This window comes from Heteronotia binoei, chromosome 8, assembly GCF_032191835.1.
Source record: "Heteronotia binoei isolate CCM8104 ecotype False Entrance Well chromosome 8, APGP_CSIRO_Hbin_v1, whole genome shotgun sequence".
Taxonomy (NCBI): Eukaryota; Metazoa; Chordata; class Lepidosauria; order Squamata; family Gekkonidae; genus Heteronotia; species Heteronotia binoei.
In genome coordinates this window covers 103,545,845-103,564,173 of record NC_083230.1, presented here as the reverse complement: position 1 = coordinate 103,564,173, position 18,329 = coordinate 103,545,845, and the positions used below count along the sequence as shown (strand labels likewise).

General features: G+C 46.6%; 1 protein-coding gene across 4 annotated transcripts in view; it reads left to right on the top strand.

Annotated features, from left to right (window-relative positions):
• The window catches only part of DCP1B (decapping mRNA 1B), a 70,115-nt gene extending 54,119 nt beyond the window's left edge, over positions 1–15,996 (top strand). For 2 of the 4 annotated variants that reach the window (XM_060245784.1, XM_060245786.1), the window contains exons 8-9: positions 13,303–13,551; positions 14,629–15,996. In XM_060245784.1, the coding sequence (XP_060101767.1) occupies positions 13,303–13,551; positions 14,629–14,709 (330 nt within the window). In that variant the 3' untranslated portion in view covers positions 14,710–15,996. Of the gene's footprint in view, positions 1–13,299; positions 13,552–14,628 lie in introns of all 4 variants that reach the window. The other 2 variants (XM_060245783.1, XM_060245785.1) reach the window with 1 other exon arrangement.
• The last annotated feature ends 2,333 nt before the right edge of the window (positions 15,997–18,329 follow it).

The window sequence follows — 18,329 nt, the reverse complement described above, 5'->3', positions numbered from 1 at the left end:
GTATTTCAAGAACCCTCCATCGAAGAGTCAACCCTGTGTAGCTTCTGAGATCTGATGAGGTTGGGCTTGCCTGGGCTATCCAAGTCAGGACTGGCCTTTTCATGCCACCTGCCATTCCTCAAGCCCTCCCTCTCAGACAGCAGCCAAACAGCCATTAAAACTGGAAATTGAACCGACAGTTAATCTATATCATTTGAACTAATAGAGCATGTGGAGGGGGAGACAAGAGATGTCAAAACAAGAAAAGTTGGAATTCATGACTCACTGTCCCTGCATTTGTAGAATAAGAGAAAGTTGATGCGGATGACATTTGGATTAAAATGAGATGGAAAAACAACAGTTCTGGACAGAATTGGATAATGACTTCGTGATATGAAATTTTAATAAGATTGCTGGTTATCCATGGCATGGACAGCAAAGCTTTTATATACAAAGGAATTGTGGTTGTTACATAACCAGCAAAACATCCATCAGTAAGACAGAGAAGGGGGCCCACATATCGTAGGCAGTGTTCCCTCTAAACTGAGTTAGTGTGAGCTAGCTCACAATTTTTAAGCCTCTGGCTCACACATTTTTGTCTTCGCTCATGAAAAATGGCCCCAGAGTGCAATAATTTATGCAGTAGCTCACGACTTTAATGCCAGTAGCTCACAAAGTATAATTTTTGCTCACAAGACTCCACGGCTGAAGAGGGAGCTTTGATTGTAGGTATCTCGTGGGGCACAGTGGGTTCTGTTTTCTGCTCAGATACACATTTCACCCCATAAGGAGTTCCCACTCAGTGGAGGATGGGCTGCCTGGTGCCCCGAGTGTTGTCCCTGTCACAGAAGTGTTGCCAGGTGCCATACTTTTCCCCTGTAGAAACTCAATGGGAGCCATTCATTTATTCCAGGAAAGGAATAGTACCTGAAAGGCAGTGAAATATAGTTTTTCTTGAGGAACTGACTCTCATTGACTTCTGTGGGGGAAAGTGTTGCCTCTAGGGACCTCAGGGTCTTATAGCTTTTGACCTCTCCAGCGATCCTGTTCATTGCAGCCTGCTCCATAGAACTGCATGGGTATCGCTAGCAACTGAGCCTGCATCTCTGTAGCGCTGCCAAGAGCTCCATTTCTTGGTTGTACTTGAAGTGCGACGTCAAAGCAAGGTTATCAGACTCAACTGGATCAGCGATTCAGTCCCCCACCCAGAAGACGCCTGAGGGGTCACACTCAAACCTCACCCCCAGAAAGCTACCTGTTTTGATGGTGGCAGTAGTAGAAACCAGTAGCTAATGCCTGTGGTCTGCCAACCTTGGTGTGCCATCTTTCCATGTCTTTTTTCCTTGTATGCTTTCACCTGCATGACTGCTGCTCACAGTGACTCGTTCCTCCCCCTCCCCAGACTGAGCACCCTCCTGAACCTCCAGACTCCCCACTATCTAAGGCCTCTCCACTCATACTGCTGCTTGCCTTCCAAAATCCTTTTATGTCCCGGAATTGTTTCCCCTTCTTGTCACCCACGCCTTCTTTTCCATTGACTGCCCACATTCACCTCCCTCAGCCTCCTCACTGCAAATACAAGCCAGTTGCAGATATTTGCATTCCAGTCTACTCTTCCCTGTACACTCTCCTCTGTGCCCTGTGCCTTCCGCAGGTATTGATTCCTGCACTGCTTATTTAGAAATATGATCCTGAAACCTGCAGGGTCAGGCACTGCTCAGTCACTTCCATTGCGTAGACCAGGGGTGGCCAAACTGTTGCTCGGGAGCCACATGTGGCTCTTTCACACATATTGTGTGGCTCTAAAAGCCCTCACCATCCTGTCTGCTGTCTTGGAGAAGGCATTTCTCTCTTTACATCGCTTCACCATGCCAAGCCAGCCGGTGGCATGGAGAATGCATTTGAAGTTAAAGTTGCTTCTCCTTCCTCCGTCTATTTGCCTTCCTGCCTTCCTTCCTTCCATCCTCCCTCCCTCCTTTGCAACTCTCAGACATCTGACATTCATGTCTTGCGGCTCTCAGACAACTGGCATTTATTCTTTGTGGCTCTCGTGTTAATCAAGTTTGACCACCCCTGGAGTAGACTATGTAATTAGGTTATCAGGTGATTAATTCTGAACTGAAGAACTTCTGACTGCAAGCTTACCGAATCTGAACTTCAGATACTTGATTTGTGCACTTAGCCAAGGTGGTGCAATGGTTGGAGTGTTGGGCTAGGAGCTGAGAGACCCCCGTTTGAATCCCCATTCTTGCCCAGAAGCTCAGGGGGTGACCTTGGACCAGTGACTCTCTCTCTGCCTAAACTACTTCACAGGGTGGTTATTTTGGGAATGGAATACAGGAGGGGAGAATGTTTCTGTAAGCTGCTCTGTGAGGTCTGCAAGATGGGCATATTTCTGAGACTGACCAATTTCCCACTCACCTTGTTTTGGTCTCGTTACTCCTTTTCCCTGCGGGGCTGCTGCTGGATTTCGCACCAGCTGCCCTGAGCCAGCGAGTTGCCTCGCCCCTTTTCAAGTTCCCTCTGCAGCAGACAGAAACCGGTTTTCAGAAGCTGCTGCCTGCTGAGGAGGGAACTTGAAGAGAGGTGGAGCAACTCACTGGTTCAGAGCAGTTTGTGTGAAATCCAACAGGAGCCCCGCGGAGAAGAGGAGAGTGAGAGCAGCGTAAGTTAGTGGGAAATCGGCTTGTGCTGCAGAGTACGTTCAGACAGCTGACCGCTCCCTCGCTGCCCTAGCTCAGGACAAACATTTCAGTCCAATCGATTTGGCTCAGCCGCACGGGTAGATGCTCAGGCACACCGAATCAAAGCAAGTCTTGACAATAAACCCATCCAAAAGTCTGTTCCCTCTCGTTGTTTATCTTTCGATGCTGCATCTGCTCCCGCTGACTGAACAAGGACGAGGGAGCAGTTTTCCTGAGGTCTGCCAGACGGGACCTGCCTCCTAGATGACATCTTGAAGACAAAAGGAGGTGCTGCGCTAATGTATATTAAAGGATCTGTTCGTACATTCCTTTGTAAGTGGAATCTGCCATTTGCACTTCCTCGGCAATAGACAAGACACATTACAGACCTAGTTTCAAATTGGCTCGGGATGCCTCTCCATATGGCCCAAGAGCTCTAATCTGCTGCGTGGGGCTCAGTGGAGAGGAAATACTTGTTACCAAAACAATTAGCAAAAGCAGAACACAGTTGTACTTGGATGGACCCAGCAAAGAGGCGAGGCTGAGCTAGTCGCAGGCAATCCAAGAGAGCAGACCCTGGCAGGGCGTTTCAGACCTGGCAGCCTCGCATGAGTGTTTTAGGGCACATCCGCAGATACAAGAAAGGAATTGCCAAGGAAGGTGTAAAAATGCAGCTAGAAGAGGACTAGAAAAGGAACTTAGAAAATTTGTTGTTGTTGTAAAGATATGCTACGGCAAAACTGCAATTTTCACTAAGTGGAGATTCGATGACTAGGTTGCTGAAAGAAATGGTGAAATCTCCAGTGCGTGTATGAATACACATTTATATTAACTATGAAGGCAGTGCTCTGATCAGTTCTTAAATCCAGGACCAGACCAACTTGCTAATCAGGACCAGACCAACTCTCCCTCGGAAAAGTGGTCACCAAGCAGGTTTTTCATGGTTTTGCAACAGCATTGATGATGATTAAGTTGAGGGAGCACAAAATGCCCTAGCTGGAAAAGTGCACCCCTCCACTGCAAGGCAAGGGAAACCAACCTCAGATAGAGGTTCTCTATCTGAGCCGGGGTGGTCCAGGGGGAGAGATCCCTCTGCTGGCTCTTGATGGGGTGTCACTAATCCCGGCCCCCAAGATCAAGAGCTTGGGTGTGCTCCTGGAGTCCTCTCTTACAATGGAGGCCCAGGTAGCAGCCACTACTACCGATCTGCCTTTTTTTATCTTCGGCGGGTGCGGCAGTTGGCCCCCTTCCTGGAGCGCAACGACTTAGCACTGGTGATCCATGCTACGGTCACCTCAAGAATAGATCACTGTAATGCTCTCTACATGGGGCTACCCTTGGCGCTGACCCGGAAACTACAGCTAGTGCAGAACGCTGCAGCGCGGCTGCTAATGGGGCTCCCCCGGTGGGAGCATATTCGGCCAGTGCTGAGAGAGCTGCACTGGCTACCTATTGTGTTCCGAGTCCATTTCAAGGTGTTGGTATTGACCTTTAAAACCCTTTGTGGTCAGGGGCCTGTCTACCTGCGGAACCGCCTTTTCCCACATGTTCCCCGGAGAGCACTGCGTTCAGGGACAAAAAATCTGTTGTCCATCCCTGGACCAGGGGAGGCTAGGTTGCGGCAGACGCGAGCTAGGGCCTTCTCGGTGGCAGCGCCAGAATTGTGGAATACTCTCCCAGATGCCATAAGGGCCCTGCGGGATCTTTCTACTTTCCGCAGGGCCTGTAAGACCGAACTGTTTCGACAGGCCTTTGAGACCTAACCTAATTTGGGAGAGAGCTGCCACTCTACACCGTTACAGAGTACCATGATCACCATTTACATTTATATCTACGTTAAATTATATTATAGTGATACAGCACCAAAAATGCAATGGAATGTTTTAAATGTTTAAGAGTTTTAAATAATTTTAAATTGTAGTTTTTTATTGGTTAAATTGTAAAAATGTATGTTGTTAGCTGCCCTGAGTCCGCTTGCGGAGCGGGCAGGATAGAAATTTAAAGTAATAAATAAATAATAAACCATCTGCCCTGCAGATATGGTGTAGAGACAGTGTAGTGTAGTTGTTAAGAGCAGTGGGGTCTAATCTAGAGAACCAGGTTTGATTCCTCACTCCTTCTCTTCCAGCAGCCAGCTTGGATGATCTTGGGTCAGTCACAGATCTCAGAGCTCCTCAGCCTCACCTGCCTCACAGGGTGTGGGAAGAGGAAGGGAAGGAGATTGTAAGCTGCTACAAGACTCCTTCAGGTAGTGAAGAGCAGGGTATAAAACCAGCTCCTCCTCCTCCTCTTCCTACCTCGTTCTTTTTTTCCTTCCTCCTCTTTCTCTTCCTCCACCACGTCAACACCTGGGGCCAGCCAGACTCAAGTGCCCTAGAGAGGCATGTTTCCCAGGGGCTTCTACTGCAGCACTGTTTAGATCTGGAGGGGGGAGCCTCTTTATCTGGGGGGTGGGACATGAATTGCAGCAGTGGAATCAGGTTGGGAAGATTGACTATTTTGCACTCTTCATAAGCTTCAAAGTTTTCTATTAGAAAGCTTGGGAAATGTGTCCATTTGGACAAGCTGATGTGAGTGTATCCATTGCTGTTGCCATCAGAGGTATTTAACTCCTGCCTCTCCTCCCAGGAGCTGAGAGCAGCATGGCTTGAATCCAGAGAACTGCTTGCCCAGTGGAGCTATTTGCCCGCCTTCCCATTGCAGCCCCTTGCATCTGCCCAAAGCCTTGCGGTTGGGGGAATCAAAGATACCCAGGGCTTTTTTTGTAGCAGGAATTTCTTTGCGTATTAGGCCGCACACCCCTGATGTAGTCAATCCTCCTGGAGCTTACAGCAGACTCTCTATTAAGAGCCCTGTAAGCTCTTGGAGGATTGGCTACATCAAGGGTGTGTGGCCTAATATGCAAAGGAGCTCGTGCTACAAAAAAAGCCCCGAAGATACCCCTCCTCTTGTGCCAGTGGGAGTCAAGCTCCCTAGTAGGAGTTAAGCAAACTCTAACATATTTGCCTCTGAACCAGCCTCAGAGGAGCTGAGTAGATTGTTATTCCATGCCCAATTCTAAACAGTTGGACTTCTCAGAACCCCATCATGCCACAGGGAACATCGTAGGGTTCCAAGTGGCCCTGCCCAATTTACTTGTTGCTGCTTCTGAAGATTCCCTCTTGCCTCAGGTTATTCACCTGTGGGAAATGTAGTTTCTGCTACTCCTGCTATTAGGTGTCTTGGGACACTATATTTTTCAACACATACCAGGTGTCTTGGATGCTGTGCGTCTGGGAAGTCTAGGAGAAGGGAACAGGAAGAAGAGGGAGGAAGGAATCCTTTCCACCTTGCAGCCAGTTAGCCATCCATGCTCCCTCTGAGCAAGTGAGCTGCTGGAGAGGGGCTGAGAAGAAAAAAGGGGAAGAAATTTCCCTCTGGTTCCGATGTGGAATGTGAGCTAGGAAATAATTCTGGGGCTGTAATGTTTGCTTCACTTCAAAGAGGAGGAGGAGGAACTGCTGAATCTTGCTCTCGGATCCAAAGGTCTGTGACCTCCCGAGGCCTCTGTAGCACCTTCCACTTACATAAGGAGCTATTGGGATTCAAACCCTGTGTGGTTTAGGTGAGGGCATGAGTCTCAGGGCCAGTTTTGTGTGAGATCCAGTTTGGTGCAGTGGTTAAGTGTGCAGACTCTTATCTGGGCGAACCGAGTTTGATTCCCTACTTCTTCACATGGACCTAGTGCTGTGACCTTGAGTCAGTCACAAGTTCTCAAAGAGCTGTTCCTCTCAAGAGCCATTTCTGTCAGAGCTCTGTCAGTCCCACCTACCTCCCAGGGTGTCTGTTGTGGGGAGGGGAAGGAAAAGGCGATTGTAAGCCACTTCGGGTAGTAAAGGGCGGGGTATAAGTACAGCCTCCTCCTCCTTCCTTCCTTCTTCCGTCTGCTTAGCATTCTGGATGTTCCAGCTTCAGCCTCTAGCATCTCCAGCTAAAGGATCTGTCAGTACGTGATATGAAAGACCTCTGCCCGAGACTGAAAAGCCGCAACAGTCTCAGTAGACAGTATTGATTCAGTGTCTGGTTCAGGGTAAGGGAGCTTCATATGTTCATGTGGTTAATGTCACATGGGCAACAAAGCACCCTTCAAACTACTTTCTTTTCTCTTTAAAACTTTAAAACAAAATTTGTGGCAGGGGATGAGATACCTGAAGAAGTGAGCAGTGACTCATGAAAGCTCATCCCCTGCCACAAATTTTAGAACAAAGCAAGAGTCCAGTCGCACCTTTAAGACCAGCACACTTTTATTCAGAATGTAAGCTTTCGTGTGCATGCACACTTCTTCAGACGAGGAATGAGGTACAGTGAGCAGAGCTACATATAGCTAGTGGGGTGTAGAATGCAAAGCGGTACAAAGTTGAAATCCAATAGCAGAATAGTAAAATTAACAAATGCAGAAAACCTTTGATCCGAGTTGCATTTTTGTGGGTAACGAATAAAACAGTAACAAATTTTGTTACTCCTTATGGTACTACTGGACTCTTGCTCTTTTTTACTACTACAGGCAGACTTAACGTGGCTACTCATCTTGATCTAAGTGTAATTAAGACAGTTGGGGTGGGTGGGTTTTTCCACCATTTGTGCCTCAGAGCTTAGATAAATGGCCTCCCAGACTATATATGCTGGCTTCCCTTTCCTTTCAGTGCACAGCATCTCCACAGGCTGGAAAGATTCGCTGTGGATGAATGAGATTTAGAGAGCGAAGTGTGCTCTTAGGTCTCCGGCTGCCATGATGTGGTTGGTCACAGGCAGCCTGCTCTCCAGAACGGGCCACGGTTCATCAGGCATGGCTGCCATCCAACTGTAATATTTGCAGGCCACGTGCAGTTCACCCTGGCCTTAGGTAAAGTGAATTAATGCTCTCTAATAAATTGTACTGCTTAACAAATGCGGATCAGCGCCAGGTAGATTCAGCAACTTGGATCTTTAATGCACCTTCTTCTTTTCCTCTTGGCCTCCATTCATTTAATTAAACGTGAAGAGTCTTGGACTCTGTGAGTGAGCGCATTAGAGCAGCAACCTTTCGCTTATGCATAGCACCAGCCTTGCTTCACTCCCCAGTGTGTTATTGCCGGGCAAATATTTGCTTCTGTAAACATGTCTCATGGAAGAGCTGAAGGGCAAATGTTAGGGTGAGGAGAGTGAATCCCTTCGCCTAGAGAGGATGTTTTGCCTGGAATGAACACTGTAATTAAGATAGCCAGGACACAGAGTCAATGTTCTCTTCGTCCACTGATGAATAGCATCAAATGTGAGTATTTTAAAATACGGCTATGTAATTTAGAATGAAATTCTTGAGCTAGTATAAATTAGTGTTAAACCCAGTATAAAAGCAGGGCTGTGCATATGCCATGAGTCAGAAGATAATAAACAACACAGAGTTCGGTTTCCAGGTTTTCTTTTTTAAAATAGCACGTTTCTAGTCCATATGCCTGCGGACAGCTTTGGAGTTCTGACACAGGGCGCTGGGCACAACCTCAAAATGGCTGCCACAGGAGGCGGAGCCAACAAAAAATGTCAGGGAATAATAGTAACTGTTCAGTATTGCATGCAGAAGCTGTGCAGGATATTGAACATATTGTTAAAAACGTTTTTGCTTTTGCTTACTCACAGCTGTTGTGGCAGCCAGTGTCAAAACAGTGTCTTTTAAAATCTGCAAAGCCAATCAGATTCCCATTAGCCAGGCAGAATCCTTGCTGAGCAGAAGCCTCACCTGGCCCCACCCATTTTCTAAAAACAGTTTGGCATTAAGAAAGGTGTTGGTGAGTGCTGCAGTACCCATGGGCATGTCAGAGAGCCTGCTTAGTGTAGTATAGTGTAGTGGTTAAGAGTGGTAGACTCTAATCTGGAGAGCTGGGGTTGATTCCCCACCCCTCCTCCACATGAAGCCAGCTGAGTGACCTTGGGTCAGTCAGAGTTCTCTAAGACAGTGGTCCCCAACCTTTTTGGCATCAGGGACTGGTTTTGTGGAAGACAGTTTTGGTGGGGGTGGTTTTGGGATGATGCAATTGTGCACTTTCTTTCTATTGGTTTGGTGTGGTACTTAAGCATGCGGACTCTTATCTAGGAGAATCAGGTTTAATTTCCCACTCCTCCACTTGCAGTTATTGGAATGGCCTTGGGTGAGCCATAGCTCTCGCAGTATTGTCCTTGAAAGGGCAGCTTCTGTTTGAGCTCTCTCAGCCCCACCAACCTCACAGGGTGTCTGTTGTGGGAGAGGAAGGTAAAGGAGATTGTTAGCCACTCTGAGACTCTGAAATTGGGGGTGAGGGCAGGATATAAATCCAAAGTCATCTTATTGTTATTATTATTACTACATTGTAGTATATAATGAAATAATTATACAACTCATGGCCCCGTTGCTAACAGGCCACGGACTGGTACTGGTCCATGGCCCAGGGGTTGGGGTCCCCTGCTCTAAGAGCTCTCTCAGCTGCACCTACCTCACAGGGTGTCTGTTGTGGAGAGAGGAAGGCAAGGAGGGTGTTTAAGCCAAACGGAGGGTGTTTTTACATTCAGTTTGATCCAGAGTTTTAGAGTTTTCAAATTGCCTGCCACTGTTCTGCTTTAATTATTATCCTTTTACATTTAAGCGTTTCAGTTTTGGGGGGTGGGGTGTCTCTGATCAGAGGGCAGCCGGAATACCAGTGCTTAGTTAAATGTATACGATTGCTTGGAAATCAAGTCAACACTGCAAAAACAATACAAATTTAAATCACTAGATGAGGCAAGCAATGATATGTAAAAATTTCAAGTACTGTTAGTTCTCATGCAAATTACTGCACCTTGTGGTGGCTTTTGGAGGAGTCTTTTAAAACGCAGGAAAACTTTTACAATACGATTTTGAAACACCCGTAGAGAAGACCAGACCAAAACTAGTCTCGAGAAAAAAAATTTGTGGGGGCGTCGAAACCCATCTCACTGAAACAAATGTAAATGCCTCGGGAAGCAACGATGCGAAACAGTTATGGGAACGTTATGTAATGTGAAAGGTGAGTTTGCAATGCAGAGATAGTCGCAAACTGCCAGTGTAAAAACACCCTGAGACTCCTTCAAGTAATGTTGCCTTCTTCTTCTACCTCCTCCTCTTCCTTGCAAGTATGTGGGAATGTCTGCAGACATCTTGTAGAGTTGCTTGGGGATGAGACTCGAGTGCCTCACATAGTTTATTCCTCCCCTGGTGGCTAACAAAGTAGTACCCCAAAAAACACAAGGTAAGAAAAACCTCAGCTTGGCATGATGTGGATAGGTTTCTGTAACAGGAGAAACTGGATTTATACTCTGCCCTTCACTCAGAGCCTTAGAGCGGCTTACAATTTCCTTCCCTTCCCCTCCCCACAACAGACACCCTGTGAGGTAGGTGGGGCTGAGAGAGCTCCGAAAGAATTGTGACTGGCCCAAGGTCAGCCAGCTGGCTTTTATGTGGAAGAATGGGGAATCAAACCAGTTTCTCCAGATTAGAGTCGTCTGCTCTTAACCACTACACCACGCTGGCTCTTGAATTCTGGTTGCCTAAAGCACAACATTTTAGGAGGGAGTGCACACACCCCTGCCTAAGAAGTTCACAGCCACAGCTGGGTTTTTGGCGCAATCATAGCTTTTCATGCTTGGGCAGATTCCACCACCCCCCCAGTCCAAACCTGCCAATGCCGCCAACAGTTGGCCACTTCATTCCAATAAATTCATGAAGTTCCACCTCATGGCCTGGCTACTGCTCTTTGGCTCCAGACCTTCAGTTCTTCCTCCTGCCAGATTGCAACGCTGCAGTGAAAGGAGATGCTGCAACTGGCAGCGTTTCACTTTTGGGGCTTCAACAGCAAACCGGCTTTTGGCACACGGGACTGCCATCATCACATCTCACAAAGCCCTCCAAAAAATGCTGTTTTCTCCAAGCTTTTCAGACTGTGACTTTAAAAAACAAAAATCCCTAACATGAATTATCATTTTCAACACCTTTGCTGTATGACCAGGGCTAAGCCGAGCAGGAAGCAGTGCATCTTCTGTTGAACTCAGGGCAATGCTATGCCTTACCCTAAACATGAGTTGGCCACCCAAAATGGCCATTTAACTCAATCCTGTTTTTGAAGTTACTCGATGCTCTCTTAGGGTTGCCAGCCTCCAGGTGGCCCATGGAGATCTCCCGCTATTATAAGGCAGCTAGCGCCATATGTATCCCCCCAGGACCTGGCTACAGTGATCCATGCAATGGTCACTTCCAGACTAGACTACTGTAACTTGCTCTATACTGGCTTACCTTTGAGACTGATCCAGAAACTGCAGCGGATGCAGAATGCGGCAGCTCGCCTGCTGACTGCACTGGCTGCCCATTGAGTACCAGATCCACTTCAAGGTTTTGGTTTTAACGTTTAAAGCCTTACGCAGCATTGGACCAACATACCTGCGGGACCATCTCCTTCCATGTATGCCCAGGAGGTCGTTATGTTCGGCCTCCCAACATCTGTTGGCCGTCCCCAGCCCAAGAGACGCCTGCCTTGCCAGGGCTTTTTCAGTCCTGGCCCAACCTGGTGGAATCAGCTCCCTACAGAGATCCGGGCCCTACCTGGCTTATTAGCCTTCCGTAGGGCCTGTAAAACGGAGCTGTTCCACCAGGCTTTTAGTTGAGGTTGCGGGCGTCTATTCTTGATCTGGTTGATCTCCCCTATTGGCACTGTCACCTGTGCTATAAATTGGAATATCATCTGCCATCTCTATGAGATATCATGATGTGAGACAGCCAGGCTGGGCAATATGGGATGATATGGTAAACTTCTCTGAGTGGTGTTGAGTTGTCTATTTAGAAAATGTTTTTTTATTGTATTTTACTGTTTTATCATGTGTTGTACTTCACCTTGAGCCCTACGGGGAATGGGCGGAATAGAAATATACTAAAATAAATAAATAAAATAAAAATAAATATTACAGTGGATTTCCAGATGACCAAGATCAGTTCCCCTGGAGAAAAGGCTGGTTTGGAGGGTGGACTGTGTGGCAATATACCCTCCTGAGGTCCCTCCCCAGGTTCCACCCCCCCTCCCACAAATCTCCAGGTGTTTCCCAACCCAGAGCTGGCAACCTTATGCTCCCTTGTTTTTTTAGGAAAAAGAGGGCTTAGAGTGAGAGTACAGCAGTTCTGTTATCTTGCCTTCTCTGGGTTTCCTGCCCTGGCCCAAAGAGCCACCAAGTGAAGCATTCTCTCCTTCCCCTGGATTCTTACTCCTCGAATCCTTGCATGAATATATGCAGATGATCTCCAGAAAATTTGGGTATCCTGAATTAACTTTTCTCCAGTTAATTTGGTTCCTTAGAACGGGACTGTCCTTGCCGTCTTCATGACCATGCTAGTCCTACAGGACCAACCCTAAATCAGACTTTTCCCTGCAGCCGCTGTGGCCGGACCTGCCTGTCCCACATTGGTCTTGTCAGCCACCAGCGAGCCTGCAGCAAACGTGGACTATTGCACCCTTCTTAAATCTTCGTTCGTTCGCGAAGCCAAGCCGAGAGAGAGAGAGAGAGTCTTTCCTGGGCATCACATCCAAGCAGAAGAGGATGCCACGATCCCAGAGCTTCGCTGCTGCAAGGGCTGGCACCTGCCTGGTGTGAGCAAAGCCTGGTTTTCCGTCAGGGAAGCTGGCTGCTTTCCATCCCCATGGTTTGGATACAGGTGAAATTATTCAGCGGCAGAATGGAGGTTCCCTTCCTTCTACTGCACTCCACTGATCTCCATTGAACGTGCTGCTCCTGGTGGTGAGGGGGCTCCGTGGAGTGACCGGAGGAGGAGGAGTCTGCAGCAGGAAGGGGAGATCAGCAGAAACTGGATCTAACCCTGTGCCTGTATCTAACGCCAAAGTCCACATGTGATAAAATTGAAACTATCAAACATATGATTATGGAGTGCCCTCTGTTTAATGAAATGAAGGCTAGTTTGATCACCCCTTTACTTAGAAAAGTGGAATTGCTGAGTATGTGAGCCCAGGTGTCGTGGTTGCTGTCGGATACAAATGATCGTGTCACCCTCTCCGTGGCGAAATTCAAGGACGCAGTAATCGAGTACAAGAGAAATAATACTGAGTAAGGGCTTTAAAAATAATTTTTGATTCTAACTTCTGCTTAAGGCAATAGCTGTATAAGCAGTACTAGATAGAGAGATAATGCCAAGGTCAGTCTAGAGCAATCTAGGATTTCTTTCCATGTGTGTGTGGGTCTGTTGAATGTAAGAACATAAGAGCATAAGAGAAGCCATGTTGGATCAGGCTAGTGGCCCATCCAGTCCAACACTCTGTGTCACACAGTGGCCAAAAAACCCAGGTGCCATCAGGAGGTCCATCAATGGGGCCAGGACACTAGGAGCCCTCACATTGTTGTCCCCACCCCCCAGCACTAAGAGCATCACTGCCCCAGACAGAGAGTTCCAACAATGTGCTGTGGCTAATAGCCCCTGATGGATCTCTGCTCCACTTTGATCCAATCCCCTCTTGAAGCCATCTGTGCTTGTAGCTGCCACCACCTCCTGGGGCAGTGAATTCCATGTGTTAGTCACCCTTTTGGTGAAGAATGTAAACTGTAATTAAAAGTAGCATTATGTTTCCTTGTGTGCAAGCAGGTCATCTCACCGCAGCGCATTCCTGCTACTGTGACTCCATCACTGCTGATGTCCCCGATGGTGTTCACTCAGTCAGCCCCAGCCCCACCGAAGCCCAGCGAAAGCGGGTGGCTGCCTGTCGGGAACCAAGAATCGGCTTCTGCTTCGACTAACCTCCTCTTGCCTGTGCAGAACCCGGAGCCTTCTGTTGTGAACAGCACACCACTGACAAAGCTGCAGCTGCAGGAAACGTTGCTACATCTGATCCAGGTGAAGTAACCCATAACTTTTTTTTTTTCCTCTGCCTAGGACTTGTCTCACTTGAGATCTCTGACAATTGAGAGCCAGTAGCAGGTTGGACTAGGATCTAGGTGGCCACACTGTCAGCCTAAGCCACTGTTTATTTACTTCATGTATATCCCAGAGGACCCTAAATAGGGTTTTTGCCTTCTCCATTTTACCCTGATGACCAAGTTCTGTTGTAAATTCGGTTGAGAGCGTGTGACTGGCCCAAGATCACCTAGCAAGCTTCCATGGTGTAATGGGGATTCAAACCTGAGTCTCCAGCTGCTACACCACCCTGACTCTCACAAGCTCGCAACTCATGCTGTTGTGAGGATAAAGTAGAGGAGGGGGGAATGCTGGAAGCCATTTTGGATCTACTGTGGCTAATCTGCGCAAAGGAATCTCTCTCTCTCTCATATCTATATATCTAATCTAACCATCCATCCATCTGCAAGCCTGATGAACAAGACTGCAGATAAATTCAGGGTGAAATGTCAGCAGTAAGCATAATTTAGTGTGGGTATGAATGTCTGCCAGTGGCCCATGAGTATACATTCCCTTTCCCCCCTACAAAACCGTATCTCCATACTTCTACTGGCGGTCTAAAGGGACCCGTCCTCATTGAGAGAAAGAAAACCTCTTTGGGCATCAGCATCAGGGAAGGGCCTTGGCCTCTACACCCTCTAACCCCCCCTTAACATGATACAGTTGCCCCTCTCTCCATATACTCCACATATTGCTTCTTTGGGGGGGGGAGTTAAACTGTCCCAGATATTTACATGTAGGGAAATTACCTTTCCAGAGGCTTTGCAAGACAAGAATGCCACTATTTTGTCTTGCAAAAACTGTTGAAATAAATGAGGATAACAAATGTGCCCCAAACCACTTCATGAGTTTCACAGGTGAACAGGTGCTCGAATCAAGGGTCCTCAGATCCAGAAACATCACCGGTTCAAGATGATTCAGATGACCATATACAGCAAAGTGTTCAAAAGCAAACCTCCCCCCCCCCCCCCCCCCATTATCCAGTGGTGTGAATTTGGGCCTTTTGTTTTGTTTCAGAATGATGACAACTTCCTGAACATCATCTATGATGCCTACCTTGGCAGAGTGAGAAAAGCAGCTCTGAAAAAGCCCATGTGAAACCCACGTCTTAATTAACGATTTGTGATGTTTGGCACTTGCCTTTTTAAAACAAAAACAGCAGTCAAGCAAAACAAGTGGTCTTTGGCTTTCTGCATACCTTTAAGTGATGCTCATTGGCAAGTACAGGCTGTACTAAGAAAATGAGTAAGTGGGAGCTGATTGTGCCTTCTGGGGGGGTGGGGAGAGACTGTCACTGCGAAAAGACAAGTGTAAATGAAAAGACATGCTTACAATGTCCCCCCCCCCCTTACATAGGCCAACTTTTAGAAAGACCGACACTTTCTATTTGGGCCTCTCACCCTGGATTTTGACACTTACAAAGTATTAATTGCCAGAGTGTTTTTAATGAGATCTTTGACCAGAGGTGGCAAGAATGCTATTGCGCAGCACGATTTTACAGGAAACGGTGCTGATTGATGACCAGTAGATGGCAATCTAGGACTGTTGTTTAGATCATGCAACTGTTCTGGGAACTCTGCTTGGAGATGGAGGATAGCTGAAAACGAAATGGCAGAATTGCCCATGACGTAGTCCCTTCAGCCCACTGGAACACCATCTCTGTTTACATTTGAAACCTGTTTTATCAGAGACGGTGGCCGGGCAGAAGTAATTGAGTGATGACACCACGTGCTTTCATATCATCTGTGGCTTAGGGAAGAACACCACTTGTGCACACCAAGAGTATGACAGGACTCAGTGCACCTGTTTCTTTCGTAGAAGGATGTGTCAGGTTTTTTTTCCTCCACTGTGTTTTGTGGAAGCACATTTGCTATTTAAAAACACAGGGAAGAGAGGTAGCCAATCCAGAAAAAGTTAGGTACATAGACAATGGCATTAATGTTGGCACCCTTAAGATCGCTTTGATCTCTGCAAGACACCCCCCCTCACCTCCCGTTATCTCCAGTCTGCTAAATATGAAAAAAGTCAACTTTCAAACTCTTTTTTTAAAGGGAAAAAAAAAACCAAGCTCCTTTTATAAGCATATATTTTTCTATTTTGTGATCAATATGTTCATAGAAGCCAGCGGATGAAAAAAATGTAACTCTCAGAAATCAGTACTTTTACTTCTAGCTGCTCTTGCCTTCTGATGTAGATGTAGGCTAGTACCAAGCCACAGTACTTCAGTGTGCTTCTAGGGGACAGCTGCGTAGTTTTTAACATTCTTGTTAAAAGTAGAGAGAAGGATAAATAGTTTTCATTTTCATTGTGCTGTTCCATGAGCAGATGGACAATGGTTTTAACAATGTATTTGTAAAAAAAAAAAATTAAAAAAATTGGATTATACAGACTGTGCCTTGGATTCATTTTATTACTACAGGGATGAACGATTCAAGACTCAAGAGATGCTTTTTGGAGTTTATGGCTTTTAAGATCTGGATTTAACTTGCCACAAACACACTTAAGATGGGAGGACAGCACAAGGCGTTCCTTATACTAATACCCAGCAGTTTAGAATCACATGAGACGGCAGCCACTTGGAAGCGTGTGACATTTGTTTTCTTTAGATTTTGTCAAACAGAATTATCTGGCTGCTTTGTCACGGCAGATTATTTGTCTGTGGAGAATTGCAGCTGCTCGACACCCCCTAGAAGAAGAAAGGAAAAAAATACATGCAAAGAGGAATATTCTTTTCTCCAGGTATAATTTGGGTTGCTGATTTTCTCTTCCTAGCTGCTCTGGTGCTGGGAAGGATAGCTGCCAAACAATACAAGTACAACATTGGGGGATGTCAGAAATACAAGCACTTCAGCCAGAAGCAACTATCAGAGGTGCTTCAGCTAGGTTTGCCATTTGAAGGCAGGGGATCCCCAGGTTTGGAGCCCCTCCCCGCACTCTGGGCTATCAGGGGAGAATGGCTGCTGGGTGCTCCATTATACCCTATGGAGACCAGTCCCCATAGGGCAGGGGTGGCCAATGGTAGCTCTCCAGATGCTTTTTTCCCTCTACAGCTCCCATCAGCCCCTGCCAGCATGGCCAATGGCTGGGGCTGATGGGAGTTGTAGGCAAAAAATTTCTGGAGCGCTACCGTTGGCCTGTGGCCACCCCTGCCATAGGGTATGATGGAGAATAAATCCGTGGGTATCTTAGGCTCGGGGGAGGGGGGCTGTTTTTTGAGGTAGAAGCACCAAACTTTCAGCATAGCTGCTACTGCCTCTCTTCAACCCCCTCCCTCAAAAAAATTGGACAAATGAGCCCCAAAAGAAGGCGCACCCCATCCTCTATTATTTCCACCAGGAGGAAGGCATTTAAAAGGAGCGCAGTTCTTTAAATGCAATGGCCAGCTCATCTGGAACTTGCTTCTTTCCTCCCCTCTCCTGAAGACTGGTAAGTCCCCTGCCATCTTTTCAGCCTCACCTGGCAACCCTAGCAGGTGATCCACAAGCTCTTATATCAGGGCTTGTAGCAGGAACCCCTTAACATATTAGGCTACACACCCTGATGTAGCCAAGTCTCCTGGAGCTTACAGTAGGCCGTGTAAGCTTTTGGAGGACTGGCTACATCAAAGGGGTGTGGCCTAATATGCAAAGGAGTTCCTGCTCAAAAAAAGACCTGTCTTGTATGATGCTATCCCCCTGATACAATTGACAGCAATCTGGTGGCATGAAGTGAGATCAGATGACAGGTTTTGCTGTTTGTTCTGAAAGGGACAATTCACCACCTTTTCTTTGTTTGATGTCTTAGTCTTACCATAAGTTTCATATTTGATATCACTGCTCTATGTTGCATTCCTCACAAGGCTGTGTACATATTAGATTGAACTTGGATAATAGTACCAAAATGTCAGTGAAGAATTAGAAGTATATGATCTCCGATTATCCAGTTTCTTGCTAAAATTTGCAATTCAAATATTTTTCTTTAAGACATCCTGACAGGGTCATCTGATAGTCATTCACATTTCAGATTCTTATGCAGAGTTGTATGCCTTCATATGGAGTTTACTTTATTTTGACTGATGCAATATCTGTCAGGTCATCATCCTGTTTCTCTAATCTCAATATGTGGATTCTGGGCTTTGGGCTGCGGCATTTGGAGTCAGAAAGCTGAGAGCAAAATTCTAATTTGCCCAGAACTCTACTTCAAGTTGAATGTTAAGGATCAAAACAAAACAGAAAAACAAACTGGTGGGCGGGAGAAAAATGCTTCTGGAAATGATAGAAAGGGTCCAGGGCATATTGTTTGCAACAGTCTTGAGAAGGAAAGCAGGAAGCATTAGGCAGATTACGTTAGATTAGATGGTTTTAAGTGCAAAATAGATTTCCAGTTGCACCAACAAACTACTGAGGCAGGAAATAAAATATGGTTTTATAAAATATGGTATGACAAGTAGGAAACCTGCCAGGACTTGCAGGGAGAGGCATCTCATTTCCCCTGTATCCTCCTCACACCCTTTCCTCATTCCCTCCTCCTGTAGCCCCCGTAGTCACCTCCCTTTTCCTGCTCCCTTCTCTCCTTCCATCTAACAGCCAACCTGCCTTTAGCTGTCCCCTGCCGCCAAACAGTCTTTATTTATTTATTTTATAATTTCTATCCCGCCCTTCCCAACAAGTGGCTCAGGGCGGCTCACAGCACAAATACCACATAAATACAATTCAAGCTTAAAAAGTTAAAATAATTAA